At 44.8% G+C, this 17,599-nt stretch overlaps 2 protein-coding genes across 3 annotated transcripts in view; one reads left to right on the forward strand and one right to left on the reverse strand.

The window, feature by feature from the left end:
* Positions 1-17,599, forward strand: part of ABRAXAS2 (abraxas 2, BRISC complex subunit) — a 943,775-nt gene that overhangs the window by 907,251 nt on the left and 18,925 nt on the right. Inside the window, exons 2-4 of one of the 2 annotated variants that reach the window (XM_050803764.1) lie at positions 6,517-6,610; positions 11,656-11,746; positions 17,522-17,558. In XM_050803764.1, coding sequence (XP_050659721.1) covers positions 6,539-6,610; positions 11,656-11,746; positions 17,522-17,558 — 200 coding nt within the window. In that variant the 5' untranslated portion in view covers positions 6,517-6,538. Of the gene's footprint in view, positions 1-6,514; positions 6,611-11,655; positions 11,747-17,521; positions 17,559-17,599 lie in introns of those variants that run through there. The other variant, XM_050803763.1, reaches the window with a different exon arrangement.
* The window catches only part of EEF1AKMT2 (EEF1A lysine methyltransferase 2), a 331,933-nt gene that overhangs the window by 49,604 nt on the left and 264,730 nt on the right, over positions 1-17,599 (reverse strand). The window lies entirely within an intron of this gene.

A 17,599-nucleotide genomic window follows, 5' to 3' on the forward strand; every position in this document is an offset into this window, starting at 1 on the left:
AACATGGCGAAACCCCATTTCTACTAAAAAGACAAAAATTAGCCAGGCATGGTGGCAGTTGCCTGTAATCCCAGCTACTCAGAAGGCTGAGGCAAGAGAATTGTTTGAACCAAGGAGAGGATGGTTGCAGTGAGCAGAGACTGCACCACTGCACTCCAGCGTGGGCAACAGTGTGAAACTTTGTCTAAAAAAAAATTTCAAGAAAGAGCTTTAGTAACCTTATTACAGAGCAATAAAACCACCTGATGCCACAGCCAATTAGTGCTGGGCAAGTGGTTGTTTTGATCTTTTCTAGGTTCTAGATGCTAGAGAAAGCAAGCTTGATTGGGGCTGAGTGAGCCTTTAAGAGTTTTAGGTCAGCCAGGCGCAGTGGCTCATGCCTGTAATCCCAGCACTTTGGGAGGCTGAGGCGGGCAGATCACGAGGTCAGGAGATCGAGACCATCCTGGCTAACATAGTGAAACCCCGTCTCTACTAAAAATACAAAAAAAATTAGCTGGGCATGGTGGCTCGCGCCTGTAGTCCCAGCTACTCGGGAGGCTGAGGCAGGAGAATGGCATGAACCTGGGAGGTGGAGCTTGCAGTGAGTCGAGATCGTACCACTGCACTCCAGCCTGGGCGACAGAGTGAGACTCTGTCTCAAAATAAATAAATAAATATAAATAAATAAAAAATAATAATTTTTGTGAGTACATAGGTGTATATATTTATGGGGTACATGAGATGTTTTGATACAGGCATGCAATATGAAATAAGCACATTGGAGAAAGGGGTATCCATCCCCTCAGGCATTTATCCTTTCAGTTACAAACAATACAATTACATTCTTTAAGTTATTGTAAACAATTAAGTTATTATTGACTATAGGCACCCTATTGTGCTATCGAATAGTAGGTCTTATTCTTTTTTTTTTTTTAACCCATTAACCATCCCCACTCCCCACCAACTTCCCACTATCCTTCCCAGCCTCTGGTAACCATCCTTCTACTTTGTATGTCCATGAGTTCAATGGATTTGATTTTTAGATCCCACAAGTAAATGAGGACATGTGATGTTTGTCTCTGTGCCTGGCTTATTTCACTTAAGGTAATGATCTGCAGTTCTATCCATGTTGTTGCAAATGATCACGTTTCTGTTGTCTTGGCAGACAGACAACTTTGGCCCTCATTCTTTTTTGTGTATTCCCTTGTGTCTATGTGCTACATTTGCTTTATTCATTCATCTGTTTTTGGACACTCAGGTTGCTTCCAAACCTTAGCTATTGTAAACACTGCTGCAACAAACATGGGTGTGCAGTTATCTCTTTGATACACTGATTTCCTTTCTTTGGGGTACATACCCAGGAATGGGATTACTGGATCATATGGTAGTTCAATTTTTAGTCTTTTGAGGAAACTCCAAACTGTTCTCCACTATGATTTGACTAATTTCCATTCCTACCAACAGTATACAAGGGTTCCCTTTTTTCCATGTCCTCGCCAGCATTTATTATTGCCTGTCTCTTGGATAGAAGCCTTTTTTTTTTTTTTTTTTTTTTTTTTTGAGACAGAATCTCACTCTGTCACCCAGGCTGGAGTGCAGTGGCACGATCTCCGCTCACTGCAAGCTCTGCCTCCGGGTTCACGCCATTCTCGTGCCTCAGCCTCCCGAGTAGCTGGGACTACGGGCGCCTGCCACCACGCCCGGCTATTTTTGTATTTTTAGTAGAGACGGGGTTTCACCGTGTTAGCCAGGATGGTCTCGATCTCCTGACCTCATAATCCGCCCACCTCGGCCTCCCAAAGTGCTGGGATTACAGGCGTGAGCCACTGCGCCCAGCCGATAGAAGCCATTTTAACTGGAGTGAGATGATATCTCATTATAGTTTTGATTTGCATTCCTCTTATGATCAGTGATGTTGAGCACCTTTTCATATGCCTGTGTTAGTGACTTCTGATTCCAACCTCTTGCTCTCCCTCCAGATTTGTATTTTCTCTTATTTTATTGTATTGCAGCTGCCTGGATGTCCCTTGCTGCATTAAACTCAATGTGTTCAAAATTGAACTCACTTGCATTACCATCCCCACACCGTGCCTCCCCTCCAAACCCTTTCTCCTCTGTGTTTGCAGGTGGTCCCTGACCATCTACACTGTCACCCAAAGCGGAGCATCATCCTCCTCCTTTCCTCCCTGCACAGCTCCTCTTGGTCTCTTCCTGGTCCCTGGGCTCACTTCCTTCTGGCCACTCAGGCCATTGCAGCAGCTTCTGAGTAAACCTTCCGCGAGCCATTTGGCACTTGGCCCTTCCTCAGGCCCTAGCTATGCCTTGTTTCCCATTCCCTCTTGAAAGGCCTCCAAGACTTGCCCAGTTTTCCTCTCCTTCAGTGCCTGACATCACTCACTCTTTTCCTTTGCATTTTCCCAACTGATCATGGACTGTAGAGGCAAACCGACTTGAACTTGAATCACAACTTAGTCCATACAAGGTATGACCTTGAGTGAGTTACTTAATTTAAACATCTTAAGTCGCAGTTTCCTCAAATGGGCATAATCCAAATGAAGCTGGACTTTCTCGTTCCCACTTTCAGGCCCATCATAGCCAAGTGTGGCATTCTCATGCAATGCTTTGCATTGTATTGATACATATAAATGGAATCTTACTATTTGCATGTTTGCATTTTACATCTTCATTTAACAATATTCCAGTGATATACTGTGCTTGGAAATCTTTTTTTGTCAATGCCTATGGATCTCTTACCTTTTAAACTAATTCATGATAATAGAAATGATGGCTAGCAATCGTACAGCTGTCACTGTGTGCCAAGAACTGTGTTCAGTGCATCCAATGTATTATTTCAGTTACTCCTAAAGATAGCCACATTCCCAGCACTTTGGGAGGCCAAGGCAGGCAGATCACGAGGTCAGGAGTTCGAGACCGGCCTGGCCAACACAGTGAAACCCCATCTCTACTAAAAATACAACAAGTTAGCCAGGCGTGGTGGTGGGTGCCTGAAATCCCAGTTACTTGTGAGGCTAAGGCAAGAGAATCGCTTGAACTCAGGAGGTGGAGGTTGCAGTAAGCCGAGATCACACCAGTGCAGTCCAACCTGGGTGACAGAGCGAGACTCCATTAAAAAAAAAAAAAATAGCCACATGAGGTAGATACTAGTATTAGCCTCATTTTACAGATGAGCTAACTAGGGCACATAGAAGTAAGTTCTGGAGCTGAGATTGGGACCCAAGCAATCTTTCATAAAGTTTTCAAGCATAACCACTACATGAGTGTGCTCTATCACTATGGGTGTTTTGCTGAAGATTTTCTTTTGTTTGTTTGTTTGAGACAGGGTCTCACTCTATCCCCCAGGCTGGAGTACAGTGGCATGATCTACATGATCTACTTTTTTTTTTTGAAACAGGGTCTCACTCTGTCACCCAGGCTGGAGTGCAGTGGCATGATCTCGGCTCACTGCAACCTCTGCCTCCTGGGTTCAAGCAATTCTCCCACCTTAGCCTCCCGACAAGCTGGGATTTCAGCCACATGCCACCACATCTGGCTCATTTTTTTTGTCTTTTTAGTAGAGATAGGATTTCACCATGCTGGCAGGCTGGTCTTGAACTCCTGACCTCAAATGATCTGCCCGCCTCTGCCTCCCAAAGTGCTGGGATTACAGGCATGAGCCACTGTACCCGGCCCAGTGGCATGATCACTTAACTCACTGCAGCCTCGATTTCCTGGGCTCAAGTGATCCTCCCAACTCAGCCTCCCAAGTAGCTGGGATTACAGGTGCCTACCACCATGCCCAGCTAATTTTTAAATTTTTTTGTAGAGACAGGGTCTCACTATGTTGCCCAGGCTGGTCTCGAACTCCTGGGCTCAAGCAATCCACCTGCCTCGACCTCCCAAATTGCTGGGATTACAGGTGTGAGCCACCAAGCCTGGTCAGAGCCTAAAAATTCTTTATCCTCATCTCTCTGTCACCAAAGTCCAGAACCTCACTGTAGCCACTCATCTCCTCTTCTCATCCTCTTTCTCCTTCACCCCCTAAATTTTTCCAGTTCATCTGCCTCTCTTTCCTCTCTCATTTCCTACATCCCAAATTGTTTCTTCAGTGAGCAAACCTAGGCACCTCCTTATTAGCAAGCCTACACCTTTTATCAGCTACTTTTGTCTCCATCCCCCTCCAGCACCCTGCTGATCAAACACAACTATCTCCCCTAAAACCCTCTCACTTTTTCATGCAGCATTCATTCTACAGTCCTGTATTGGGCAACATTTACATGCCAGCCATTATTCCAGATGATGGACATGCAACAGTAAATAAGCAGGAATCCCTGTCTTTGCTAGATGTGGTGTCTCACGTTTATAATCCCAACTACTGAGGAGGCTGAGGCAAGACGATCACTGGAGTCTAGGAGTTTGAGGTGCAGTGAGCTATTAAGTGACAGAGCGAGACCCTATATCTAAAAATAAAAATAAAAATAAAAGAATCCCTGTCTTCATGAAGTCCAGAACGTGCTCCGAGAGGGAGAAAGACAATGGACAGGAAAGATGAATAACACAGAGATGCTGCTAGATGATAAGTGGTAAAGGGAAAAGTAAACAGGGAAGTACTACTGAGAACATAGGGTGAAGGTTGCAATCCTTGATAGTGTACCAGGGAAGGACTGTCTGAGGGGGTGGCAGCACTAAGTGAAAACCTAAAAGAGGTTGTCATAGGTTTTGTTCCCAGGGAGCAAAGTGTGACACTGAGATGAACAGGGAGGAAGTTGATTAGGGAGTATTCTGAGAGTCATCATCTGTTGGAGAAGAAAAAGAAGCAGGATTGGCTGAATGAAGTAGTTGGACCGAGGTACCACTACAACAGAACTTCAGCAAATCCTCCTGGCCCTCCCCTGTATTCATCTCCCTCAACCAGGCATTGAATGCTGGATGCCCACAAAGGGGAGGACTGGCCTTAGGCAATGAAGCTCTCTTCAACTAGGCATACTTACAGGAGACAGCTGACCTGCAGCAATCAATCAATCCTGCAAGGTGGACTGGAGGTCTCAGTGGCACATCATAGCATCTAGGGCGGAAATAGTAAACCATGCAGCTGCCTGGGAGAAAAGCATCCCAGGCAAAGAAAACAGCAAGCGCAAAGGCCCTAAAGTGGAATGAGCTAGGGATGTCCAGGAAGCAGAAAGAAGACCAATGTAGCTGAAGCTCCGTAAATAAAGGGGGCAGTAGCAAGTAATGAAGTCAGACAAGTAATAGGGGCCAGGTCTTGGCAAGACTTGTGTGTCTGGCCAGGAAGCAACATGGTTTAATTTTTACATTTAAATGTCGACCATTTTGCTATGTTGAGCATAGATTTGGCAAGGAGGAGATTAAAAGCTGCAGCAGAACACCGGGTTTCTCAGCCTTGTCACCACTGATGATAATTATTTGTTGTGGACCTGTCGTTGTGCACTGTAAGATTTTTAGCCACTTCTCTGGCCTCTACCCACCCACCAGATGCCAGTGGCACCTGACTCTGCATTATGATCTCTGATAATGTTTCCAAACATTGCCACATGCCATTTTGGGAGGCAAAACTGCCACCAATTCAGACTCAGTGAGTAAGAGGATACAAAATTCCAAGAGAGAGAGAGATGATGGTGCCTTGAACCACCATTTCACTTCCCTCCCACCCCATGACACTACAGTCTCAACTCTGCAGCCAAAGCAGTCGTATTATCTGTTATCACATTATGTCACTACTATACCAAACTGTTTATTTGCCTGAATTACCTCTGTCCTTTTATCCTTGAGCTTGGTAAATGTTGGCCTTTTTTCTTTTTTTTTTTTTTTTTTTTTTTTTGAGACAGAGCCAGAGTGCACTGGCACAATCTCGGCTCACTGCAATCTCTGTCTCCCGGGCTCAAGTTATCCACCTGCCTTGGCCTCCCAAAGTGCTGGGATTACAGGTGTGAGCCACCGCGCTCAGCCTAAATGTTGGCCTTTTTTTTTTTTGAGACAAAGCTTCGCTCTTGTTGCCTAGCCTGGAGTGCAATGGCACGATCTCGGCTCACCGCAACCTCCGCCTCCCGGGTTCAAGCGATTCTCCTCCCTCAGCCTGCCGAGTAGCTGGGATTACAGGCATGTGCCACCACGCCCGGCTAATTTTTGTATTTTCAATAGAGATGGGGGTTTCTCCATGTTGGTCAGGCTGGTCTCGAACTCCTGACCTCAGGTGATCCGCCCACTTCGGCCTCCCAAAGTGCTGGGATTACAGGCGTGAGCCACTGCGCCCGGCTAGAATGTTGACTTTTAATACTAAGAGTTTCACTTGCAAAGGGAAAGAACTGTTTGCGGAATTATCAATCGCTGTCTGAGGTGTGTCGGAAGCGACACCCCTGCGGAGGATACGGTGCCGGGGTCCTTCCGAACAGGCGTTCCTCAGCCTTCAGGACTGGGCGGGCTCAGGGCCCTCGGCCGCTGCCCGCCGCAGACTCCACTTCCCATGATGCTAAGGGGTCGGGCCGGCCGGAAGGCCGTGTGCCCTCCGCGGGGCATGATGGGGGAGCTAGAGATTTCCATCATGGCGGCGTCCATTTCGGGCTACACCTTCAGTGCTGTGTGTTTCCACAGCGCCAACAGCAACGCGGACCACGTAGGTGCCGGGCCCCCTGCCGCAGCCGCTGGGGGCTTTCAGCCTCTGTCTCGGGCCGGCGCTCGCGGCTAAGCCGGAACCTCATGCGGCTCGCCCCCTGGGCACCAGGGCCGGCCAGAGGAGCTGGTGACCCGGGCGGCTCCCGCCCCCGGTGAGCTCTTGCCTCTGGGGGTTCCTTCCCCCATGGGACGGGCCCGGTAGCTTCGCGCTCTCAGCCGCTCGGCCGTCCCGGCAGAGCCGCCTCCCATGCAGCAAAGCTGTCCCACCTGGCCTCCTGCAGTGTCAGGAGTCGCTCGGTGGAAACCCAGCGCCTGCCCCTCCCTGAAAATCAGGCTTCTAGACTTATGAGGGGCGCACGGGGTCGGGAAGGAATCTAGAGGCCGGGTGTTTAGTCCAGAAGGCGAGGTGCTCATCCCCACCCGCCGGTCTTACAGGTTGTCGTGGGGGTGCTACGAGTGAAACCATGGCTGTCACTATTGATACTTGTTAGACATGGTTGTGTGTTTTCTTCGCCCTGATGCAAAATGGAGAATGTAAACAGGAGCGTTAGGTGCAGGTTCTATTTTGTATTTCCTTGAAGTTGCGTGTTTAGTTCTTTGGCTGGAGTTCTAAGACCACGGGACTAGTCACAGTGAAATAGGGAAGTGACAGGCCCACTAGTGAGTGATCGGAAATGCATAGGCTTTGGAGCCCACAAGAGGATCAGATCCTCTCTGTTTTAGTGCCTTTATTTTACAAATTGTCTTTTAATGTCATTGACCTCTGATTGGAAATGCTTTGTGAAACTAGATCACTTCTCTCTTAAAGGGGGTATATAATTTGGCCACCAAATTGGGGGATTATTTTAAGTTAACAGTGAATGATTCAAACTCATTAAACCTATATGTGGGGTTTTTGGTTGTCATTACAAAGCAAAATGGTACACTGCAGAAGGAGAAACTGCATTTGGTTTGATGTCAGCAATCTTAGCTTCTATTAATAAAAACTGATTTTACAGAGAGGTGATTCCATTAGTAAATTGAATGCAATTAAATTATTGTACCTTTCATCCCTTCAGTGTTGATGGTAGAACTTAATGATAGGAATAGGAGTATATACATCATGGGTTTTTCCAGAGGCAGCTTTGAACACTATGGCCTACGGTACTACAACCAGCTATTTAATAATGTAATATAGTTCCATATGTAAGGGTTTGTGATACCCCTAGTGTCCATGGACTATTAAAAATGGGTCCTTTATTTCCTGAGTGCCTAGTAATATCACAGTTTATGTATATGGCAAGATTACTGTAAGAACAAGCAGCTACCTGTTGAAAAAAATTAATTCAAGAGATATGCCTTAATATCTACTCTGTGCAAGGCGTGGTACTAGACTTCATAGAAATTTTCACCAATGCCAATAGTTTGCAACTGTGTTTTATATGACCATGCCTGTTTATATTAACTTTCCTACAATTATAGATGTGGAATCCTTGAAAATAATTTCAATTTTAAGGTTGAAGAACCAACAATTTACTTTTGTAGTACATACTTATTTTGTCCAGGCAATAAATTAATTTAAAACCACTCATCTGTAGACCTGGGGCTAGCATACTTTTCTGTACAGGGCCAGATAGTAAACTTTGTAGGCTTTGTAAGCCATATGGTCTCTGTAGCAACTATTCAACTCTGCTATTGGGAGAAAGCAGCTATAGACAGTAAAACATTCAAGTGACTGTTATTAGCTGGGCGTGGTGGCTCATGCCTGTAATCCCAGCAGTTTGGGAGGCCGAGGCGGGCAGATTACCTTAGGTCGAGAGTTTGAGACTAGCCTGACCAACATGGAGAAACCCCGTCTCCACTGAAAATACAAAAGTAGCCGGGCGTGGTGGCACATTCCTGTAATCCCAGCTACTAGGGAGGCTGAGGCAGGAAAATCCCTTGAACCTGGGAGGCAGAGGTTGTGGTGAGTCGAGATAATGCCATTGCACTCCAGCCTGGGCAACAAGAGCAAAACTCTGTCTCAATAGTAATATTTAAATAAAATAAAAACATAGAAACCATTCTTAGCTTACAGGCCATACATTAATAAGCATTAGGCTGGAATTAGTCCCCATGCCATAGTTTGCCAACTCCTACTATAAAGTAACAGTGGCTCAGATAATCCAGACCAGTAGATGTATAAACATTCCTCTTATCCTTGGCTTTAGAATGTCCTTTTAAAAAAAAATTACAGACAAGTCTTGCTATGTTGCCCAGGCTGATCTCAAACTCCTGGCCTCAATCCATCTTCCCTCTTTGGTCTCTTGAAGTGTTGAGATTACAGGCGTGATCCACCGCATCTGACCTAGAATTTCTTAATGTCACTGTTGAGTTATGTCGTTATTCCACAAACGGAAGACTGTTGTAGGGTTACCAGATGAAATACAGCACACTGAGTTAATCTGAATTTTAGATAAATAGCAATTTATTTATAGTATAAGTATATCCCAAAACTTACAGAAGAAATTATTTGTTATCTGAAATTAAAATTTTATTGTGTGTCTTGTATCTTTTTTGCTAAATCCAGCAACCCAATAGTGTAGAACACTAGGAATCTAGCTAAGTTTTTAAGGTCTAAAGTTCTGTGTGAATATGAAATTATTTTTTTGCTTTGATTTTTTGAAAGTGGGTTTTGGTTTGGTTTTGTCTTTTGCTTGTGCAAGACAAAACTGCTTTTGTCGTGAGAATTCATAACCGAAAGATTTTCATAGGGTCAAACAAGCTTATTTAGGCAGTGTTTCTCAAATTAGTAGTCATGGACACTCCTTTGGGTCTCAGAGTTTTTTTTAAAAGAGTATATATATATATATATATATATATATATATATATATATATATATATATATTTTTTTTTTTTTTGAGACGGAGTCTTACTCTGTCACCCAGGCTTGAGTGCAGTGGCACAATCTCAGCTCACTGCAACCTCTGTCTCCTGGGTTCAAGCAATTCTTCTGCCTCAGCCGCTCTAGTAGCTGGGATTACAGGTGCGTACCACCACACCCAGCTAGTTTTTGTATTTTTAGTAGAGACAAGGTTTCTCCACATTGGCCAGGCTGGTCTCAAACTCCTGACCTCAGGCAGTCCACCCACCTCGGCCTCCCAAAGTGCTGGGATTACAAGTGAGAGCCACCGTGCCCAGCCTACGTATTTCTTAAGTTTGAGAAATGCTCTGTGATGATTTGGTATTTTAGGACACTCCCCCTCCTCAAATCAAATACAAAAATTAGGCTGTAAAGTGTCTGTCTTTCCCCACTCCCATAGATTCTCACTTTAAACTGGAAATGTTTTTAAACTAGGAAACTTCATTAATTGATTTGAAGGATCAACTTAGAATAGAAGGATATATTGTACAAGGGCATTGTTTCAACAAATTTATTCTACCAGTGTTAGTGAGGCACCTAGTAAGTATTAGGCATTGTGCTGGGTGATGAGATAGAGCAGTGAACAAGCACAAAGTCCCTGCTCTCATGGAGTTTACATTCTGGCAAGGGATAATAAATGTATTTATTTATAAATATGTAATATGATGGATAATGAGAAGACTAAGAAGAAAGAGAATGTAAGATAAAAGGGGCAGAGTGCCTGGCAGATGCTATTTCCATTAAGTTGATCAGGCAAGACCTCTCTGATAGGGTGCCATTTGACTAGAGACCTGAATGAAGGAAAGGAGTAAGCCATGTGGTATCTGGGGAGAGAGATTCCAGGACAGCTTCTCAGTTCAACCTTCTGTATAGGAAAGTTACTTTAAGATTTAGAGTATGAGGCCGGGCGCGGTGGCTTAAGCCTGCAATCCCAGCACTTTGGGAGGCCGAGACGGGCGGATCGCGAGGTCAGGAGATTGAGACCATCCTGGCTAACACGGTGAAACCCCGTCTCTACTAAAAAATACAAAAAACTAGCGGGGCGAGGTGGCGGGCGCCTGTAGTCCCAGCTACTCGGGAGGCTGAGGCAGGAGAATCACGTAAACCCGGGAGGCGGAGCTTGCAGTGAGCCGAGATCCGGCCACTGCACTCCAGCCCGGGCTACAGAGCGAGACTTCGTCTCAAAAAAAAAAAAAAAAAAAAAAAAGATTTAGAGTATGTTTCCTCCCAGCTGTGCTTGTGCAGAACATGGCAGCAAGTACACAAAGAGTGGGTAATAAGCCAAGTAATCTAGAATCAACTGTGATGGTTAATACCCTCCAAAAGTGTAAATAAATTAACCTCTGCATTTATTAAAGAAAAAGATTCATGTGAATGATAGGAAATTGTTTTGCTAAAATCCTAATTTTCTATGCCAGCCCGTATAAAAGCATTTAGTTGTCATTGTGTTAACTTTATCTTTTCATCATCAGCGATGTTTTTCCAACAACGAAATACATTGTATGTGATTTCAAGAAAACAACTATGAAATAGTTCTACTTCCTGAGTTTTTTGGCATTGGTTATGATCCTTAAGATTTAGGTGATGAGGCCGGGCGCGGTGGCTCAAGCCTGTAATCCCAGCACTTTGGGAGGCCGAGATGCACGGATCACGAGGTCAGGAGATCGAGACCATCCTAGCTAACACGGTGAAACCCCGTCTCTACTAAAAAATACAAAAAACTAGCCGGGCGAGGTGGCGGGCACCTGTAGTCCCAGCTACTCGGGAGGCTGAGGCCAGAGAATGGCCTAAACCCGGGAGGTGGAGCTTGCAGTGAGCTGAGATCTGGCCACTGCACTCCAGCCTGGGCGACAGAGCGGGACTCCGTCTCAAAAAAAAAAAAAAAAAAGATTTAGGTGATGAAATTCACTCTTCCAAAAACTGGGAAGAATTGAAGGGATTAAAATAATATTTTATCTTGTTATCCTTTTTTGGAACAATCCAATTAATAGATATACCTCAGATTGCTTTAGACTATTTGTTGGTTTATGGAACAGTGGTTTACATGGGAAGCTTGTTTGGATTATTGTGAAAATTATAAATTTATATGTCCTCAATTCCTCTTAATTTCAGTAAAAGTCATTTTTATTTTTAGTCTGCAACTATTTTCTTTAATTACTTTTAGGAAGGATTTTTACTGGGAGAGGTAAGACAAGAGGAAACGTTTAGCATCAGTGACTCACAAATCAGCAACACAGAATTTCTTCAAGTAATTGGTAAGTAAATTTCTCAATGACTTCAGAAATATCTTTTTTGTATATTTACTTAATGTTTGTTTTGTTGTTTTGCCCTGAACTGATTTTATCCTAAAGAATTCAGAGTATGCTGGGTACAGTGGCTCAAGCCTGTAATCCCAGCACTTTGGAAGGCCTAGGCAGGCGGATCACGAGGTCAGGAGATCGAGACCGTCCTGGCTAACACAGTGAAACCCCGTCTCTACTAAAAATACAAAAAAATTAGCCAGGCATGGTGGCTGGCGCCTGTAGTCCCAGCTGCTTGGAAGGCTGAGGCAGGAGAATGGTGTGAACCAGGGAGGCAGAGGTTGCAGTGAGCCGAGATCGTGCCACTGTACTCCAGCCTGGGGGACAGAGCAAGACTCCATCTCAAAAAAAAAAAAAAAAAAAAAAAAAATTCAAAGAGTGTGTAGAAAAGAAACTAAAAGGCTGGCCATGGTGGCTCATGCCTGTAATCCCAGCACTTTGGGAGGCTGAGGTGGGTGGATCACCTGAGGTCAGGAGTTTGAGACCAGCCTGGCCAACATGGTGAAACTGTCTCTACTAAAAATACAAAAATGAGCCGGGCTTGGTGGCAGGTGCCTGTAATCCCAGCTACTCCGGAGGCTGAGGCAGGAGAATTGCTTGAACCCAGGAGGTGGAGGTTGCAGTGAGCCAAGATCTTGTCTCAAAAATAGAAAGAAAGAAAATAACTAAGATTATTTGCACTAATAAATGATACGAGATGTTTTTATGTCACTATAAAGTCAGAGAAAACAGAATGTCTAACTATAAGTATGGGTCTTCTATAAAGTATTCCTTTCCCACCAATGGGGGTGACTTTCACTGAATTGCTGTGTGACCACTTGATCGATAGTCTTTTCAAAACCACCATGAACCTCAAGTTTGCAAATTAGGCTCGCCCCATTGCCAATATCACCTCATACTATAACAAATGCATCTGTTGTGCTGGTCCTTCCTAAAGGGATCCAGCAAGGATATTTACATTTGTTTACATGGGATATTACTAAACCTATACAGCCTTCTGAGGGATAAGCCAGATACCACTTTGGAGGAGATATCTGGGGAAGATGAAGGAGTCTTTGTAGATATAGATGCACCCACTCTCTGTGGATCAGCCTCCTTTTGGTGAATAGAGGTCATAGTCCTTTCAGGTACACTTCAGGCAGATCACCAAACTGCATATCCTAATACTCTGAACAAAGCAAGGAACTTTTCATTTATTTATGCGGCAAACATTTATTGAAGAACTTTCATATGTGAGGTGTGTGCTGGGCAGTAAAGGAAATACCCAGAATCATCCCTGCCTTCTAGAGCTGCGGGGAGGATTAGACAGGCAGGAAGAAATACCAGACAGTATGAGAAGAATGCTGTAAAAAAGTAATAAAGAAAATCCCCGAAGTGCCCAAAGTTGAGAGGAAAACTGCTAGTGGGGAAATCAGTGAAGATGTGTGTCAGGAGGTAAACTAAATGGGCAGTACATTCAGGGGAGCACAGAACAAGGTCTGCATAAAACACACAGGGAATCTGGCCTGTTCATATGACTAAAATACAGAATATGTGGAGATGAGTGGTTTATGGTTTGAAACACTGTTGGCTAGCCGGGTACAGTGGCTCACGCCTGTAATCCCAGCACTTTGGGAGGCCAAGGCGGGCGGATCGCCCAAGGCTGGGAGTTCAATACCAACCTGACCAACATGGATAAACCCCGTCTCTACTAAAAATACAAAAATTAGCCGGATGTGGTGGCACATGCCTGTAATCCCCGCTACTCGGGAGGCTGAGGCAGGAGAATCGCTTGAACCTGGGAGGCAGAGGTTGCAATGAGCTGAGATCGTGCCATTCTACTCCAGCCCGGGCAACAAGAGCAAAACTCTGTCTCAAAAGAAAAGAAAAGAAAAGAAAAAGAAGGAAATACTGTTGGCAAATGGCAAGTTTGGTCATGTTGGAGCAAATAATTAATTTTAAGCCTGTTCTGATAGGCTTCTAGTATGTGGGGTAGGGGACAAGGGTGTTTTATTTATTTATTTATGTTTGAGACAGAGTCTGGCTCTGTCACCCAGGCTGGAGTGCAGTGGTGTGATCTCGGCTCACTGCAACCTCCACCTCCCGGATTCAAGCAATTCTCCTGCCTCAGTCTCCCGAGTAGCCAGGATTACAGGTGCATGCCATCACGCCTGGCTAATTTTTGTATTTTTAGTAGAGACGGGGTTTCTCCGTGTTGGTCAGGCTGGTCTCGAACCTCTGACCTCAGGTGATCCACCTGCCTCGGCCTCCCAAAGTGCTGGGATTACAGGTGTGAGCCACCACGTCTGGCCCCAAGGGTGTGTATTGAAGTTAGGTCAGGATTAGGGGGAATCAAGAGACTGAACTACCTACTAATGCAGGCTTGTCCAACCCACGGCCTGTAGGCTGCATGTGGCCCACGACAGCTTTGAATGCAGCCCAACACAAATTTGTAAACTTTCCTCAAACATTATGAGGTTTTTAAAAAAAATTTTTTTTTAAGACCAAGTTTCGCTCTTGTTGCCCAGGCTGGATTGCAATGGCGCGATCTTGGCTCACTGCAACCTCCACCTCCCAGGTTCAAGCGATTCTCCTACCTCAGCCTCCTGAGTTGCTGAGATTACAGGCATGCACCACCACGCCCAGCTAATTTTTTTGTATTTTTAGTAGAGACAGGGTTTCTCCATGTTGGTCAGGCTGGTCTCGAACTCCCAACCTCAGGTGATCTGCCTGCCTTGGCCTCCCAAAGTGCTGGGATTACAGGTGTGAGCCATCATGCCCGGCCATTGTGAGATTTTTTTGCAATTTTTTTTAAAGCTCATCAGCTATTGTTAGTATATTTAATGTGTGACCCAAGACAATTCTTCTTCCAGTGTGGCCCAGGGAAGCCAAAAGACTGGATACCCCTGCCCTAGTGGATCAAAAGTATAAAACTCACTCACCACATCATTGACTTATTTACTAAGTAAAGGCTTGAGGCTGGGTGCAGTGGCTCATACCTGTAATCCCAACACTTTGGGAGGCCGAGGCAGGAGGATGGCTTGAGGCCAGGAGTTCAAGACCAGCCTGGGCAAGGTGGTGAGACCCTGTCTCTACAAGAAATTTTTATAATTAGCCAGGCGTAGTGTTGTGCTACTGTAGTCCCAGCTACTCAGAAGCCTAAGGTGGGAGGTTTGCTTGAGCCCGAAAGTTTGAGGCTGCAGTGAACTGTGATCATACCAATTCACTCCAGCCTGAGCAACAGAGCAAGATCTCATCTCAAAAAAAAAAAAGACTTGTGATGTGTAAGACAGTAGAGCTAGTCTTTCATCACGGGTGTTTTTGTTTTGTTTTGTTGAGACAGAGTCTCGCTCTGTCACCAGGCTGGAGAGCAGTGGCACAATCTCGGCTCACTGCAACCTCCACCTCCTGGGTTCAAGCGATTCTCCTGCTTCAGCCTCCCTAGTAGCTGGAACTACAGGTGTGCACCACCACTCCCAGCTAATTTTTGTATTTTTAGTAGAGATGGGGTTTCACCATGTTGGCCAGGATGGTCTCGCTCTCTTGACCTTGTGATCTGTCCGCCTTGGCCTCCCAAAGTGCTGGGATTACAGGTGTGAACTACTGCACTGGCCCATCAAGGGTGTTTTTGTTTTTATTTTCATTTTGCTTAATTCTTTAAAACCCTAAAACAGCCGGGCACGGTGGCTCAGAGATTGTGCCACTACACTCTAACCTGGGCAACAGAAAAAAAAAATTAAAAAAGAAATGAAGCAAGAGAATCGCTTGAACGTGGGAGGCGGAGGTTGCAGTGAGACGAGATTGTGCCACTGCACTCCAGCCTGGGTGACAAAGTGAGACTCTGTCTCAACAGCAACAAAAAAGAATATCACCTTTTGAACATGAAATGTCTGCATCTTGTTTTGGATATGTATGAATTGAAAAAGCTGTGCTAACTCACTTGAAGCAGAGCTGTCCACCCTTAGTTCTAGGAGTGGCAGGGAGAAGGCAGCAACAGCAGTGTCCCTAGTTAATGAGGTGATGCAGTAACAATTATTGGAAAGAATGAAGGAGGAAGGAGAAGAAATGTTCAACTCACCCAACAGAAAGAAAAGCAAGAACAACAGTACCACACAGCAGGGATTTGTAAAGAAATGTGTGCTGGGAGGCAACGTGTACATGAACAGGTGTCTACTGTGTTGTTGAGGCACAGAAACTCTGGAAATTCCAGGTGAGGCTGCCCAGCCCTTGCCTGCTTCCAGAGGTTTGCCTGTCTATTAAGGTGTCCTCCAACTTCATTTCGATCTGCAGTTTTTCATGTTTGAGATAATCACCCTGTTTTCCATGAGTGCTTAGTACTGCAAAACATCTTAGAAAGCTTTAACTTCAAAAAATACCACACAATCTCCATAGAATGTCTTTAGCGTGCTTCTAATCCAGTTTGTAAAGTTGAAAGAAACTGCTTTGGTAACAGTGTGCATTCAGAGTTCAGAACTTACTCCAGGAATTTCATTAAATGACAGTTCTTTAAAGTAGAAGATGATTTTTTTGTATTTTTAGTAGAGACGGGTTTTCACTGTGTTAGCCAGGATGGTCTCGATCTCCTGACCTTGTGATCCGCCACCTCGGCCTCCCAAAGTGCTGGGACTACAGGCTTGAGCCACCGTGCCCGGCCTATGGTTTCCTTTTAATTGAGTTAAGATTACAGCCTAGAACTCTGAGGCTGTGGTTTTTTAAACAGCAGGTAATGAGCTGCTCTCTAGGAGAATGTGATTAATATAACTGAATGGTCAATTAGTTTTACGGTCTTATAAAGAAACCCAGACCCTAAGCCCCCTGATGAGCTCGAAGAAATTGTTCACTCTGCTTAATCACAGCAACTTTTCAGAAGCTGTTACAATCTACCCTGTAGTGATTGTTTCCCTCGGTACTGACCATCTTTGAAAGGATTAATAGACTTCCAGAGTTCCTTCCACTTCAAAACACCTGGCTCAAGTTGTCATGAGTTATTATTGGTTATTAATGGTAGGGCGAGGGTGGTTAAGGCCCTCTGTCCCCAGGCTGTCCTCACAGCTTTTTTTTTTTTTTTTTTTTTTTTTTAGTGAGACAGAAACTCACTCTGTCGCCCAGGCTGGAGTGCAGTGGTACGATCTCTGCTCACTGCAGCCTCAGCCTCCTGGGTTCGAGCGATTCTCCTGCCTCAGCCTCCCGAGTAGCTGGGATTACAGGCGCCCACCACCACGCCCTGCTAATTTTTGTATTTTTAGTAGAGACGGGGTTTCACCACTTTGGCCAGACTGGTCTTGAACTCCTGACCTAGTGATCCGTCTGCCTCGGCTTCCCAAAGTGCTGGGATTACAGGTGTGAGCCACCGCACCCAGTCACCTCACAGCTTTTATCCCACTTGATTAAATACTTCCAGTCAGTGGTTGCTTTTTCCTGTGATGCTTTTTTAAATAGATAAGATTGAATAAGGCACATAATAGCTGCATATTCCTGAATAATATCTTTCAGACGTGTGCTCATCATACATGGGCAAATAGAAATAGAACTTTCATTCTGTAGTCTCCTTTATTCTGAGAGTGTGTCACTGAGGGTGAGTGTTCAGAGGTCGTGCTGCCTTCACTGGTATACACGTAGCAACTGTTTGGCAGAGGAAAAAGCTGTCTTTGTTGTCAGAGATTTTGGTTTAAAAAAAAAATCCTGAGCTATTTTATAGTTGCCTATGTCTTATATGATTAACTAAGATGTATTTCCTCTTTCTAATTACAGAAATCCATAACCATCAGCCTTGTTCAAAACTTTTTAGGTAAGCCACGTGTAAGCTTTTAGTCCTTATTGAAAGGATTG

This window comes from Macaca thibetana, chromosome 9 (genome assembly GCF_024542745.1).
Source record: "Macaca thibetana thibetana isolate TM-01 chromosome 9, ASM2454274v1, whole genome shotgun sequence".
Taxonomy (NCBI): Eukaryota; Metazoa; Chordata; class Mammalia; order Primates; family Cercopithecidae; genus Macaca; species Macaca thibetana.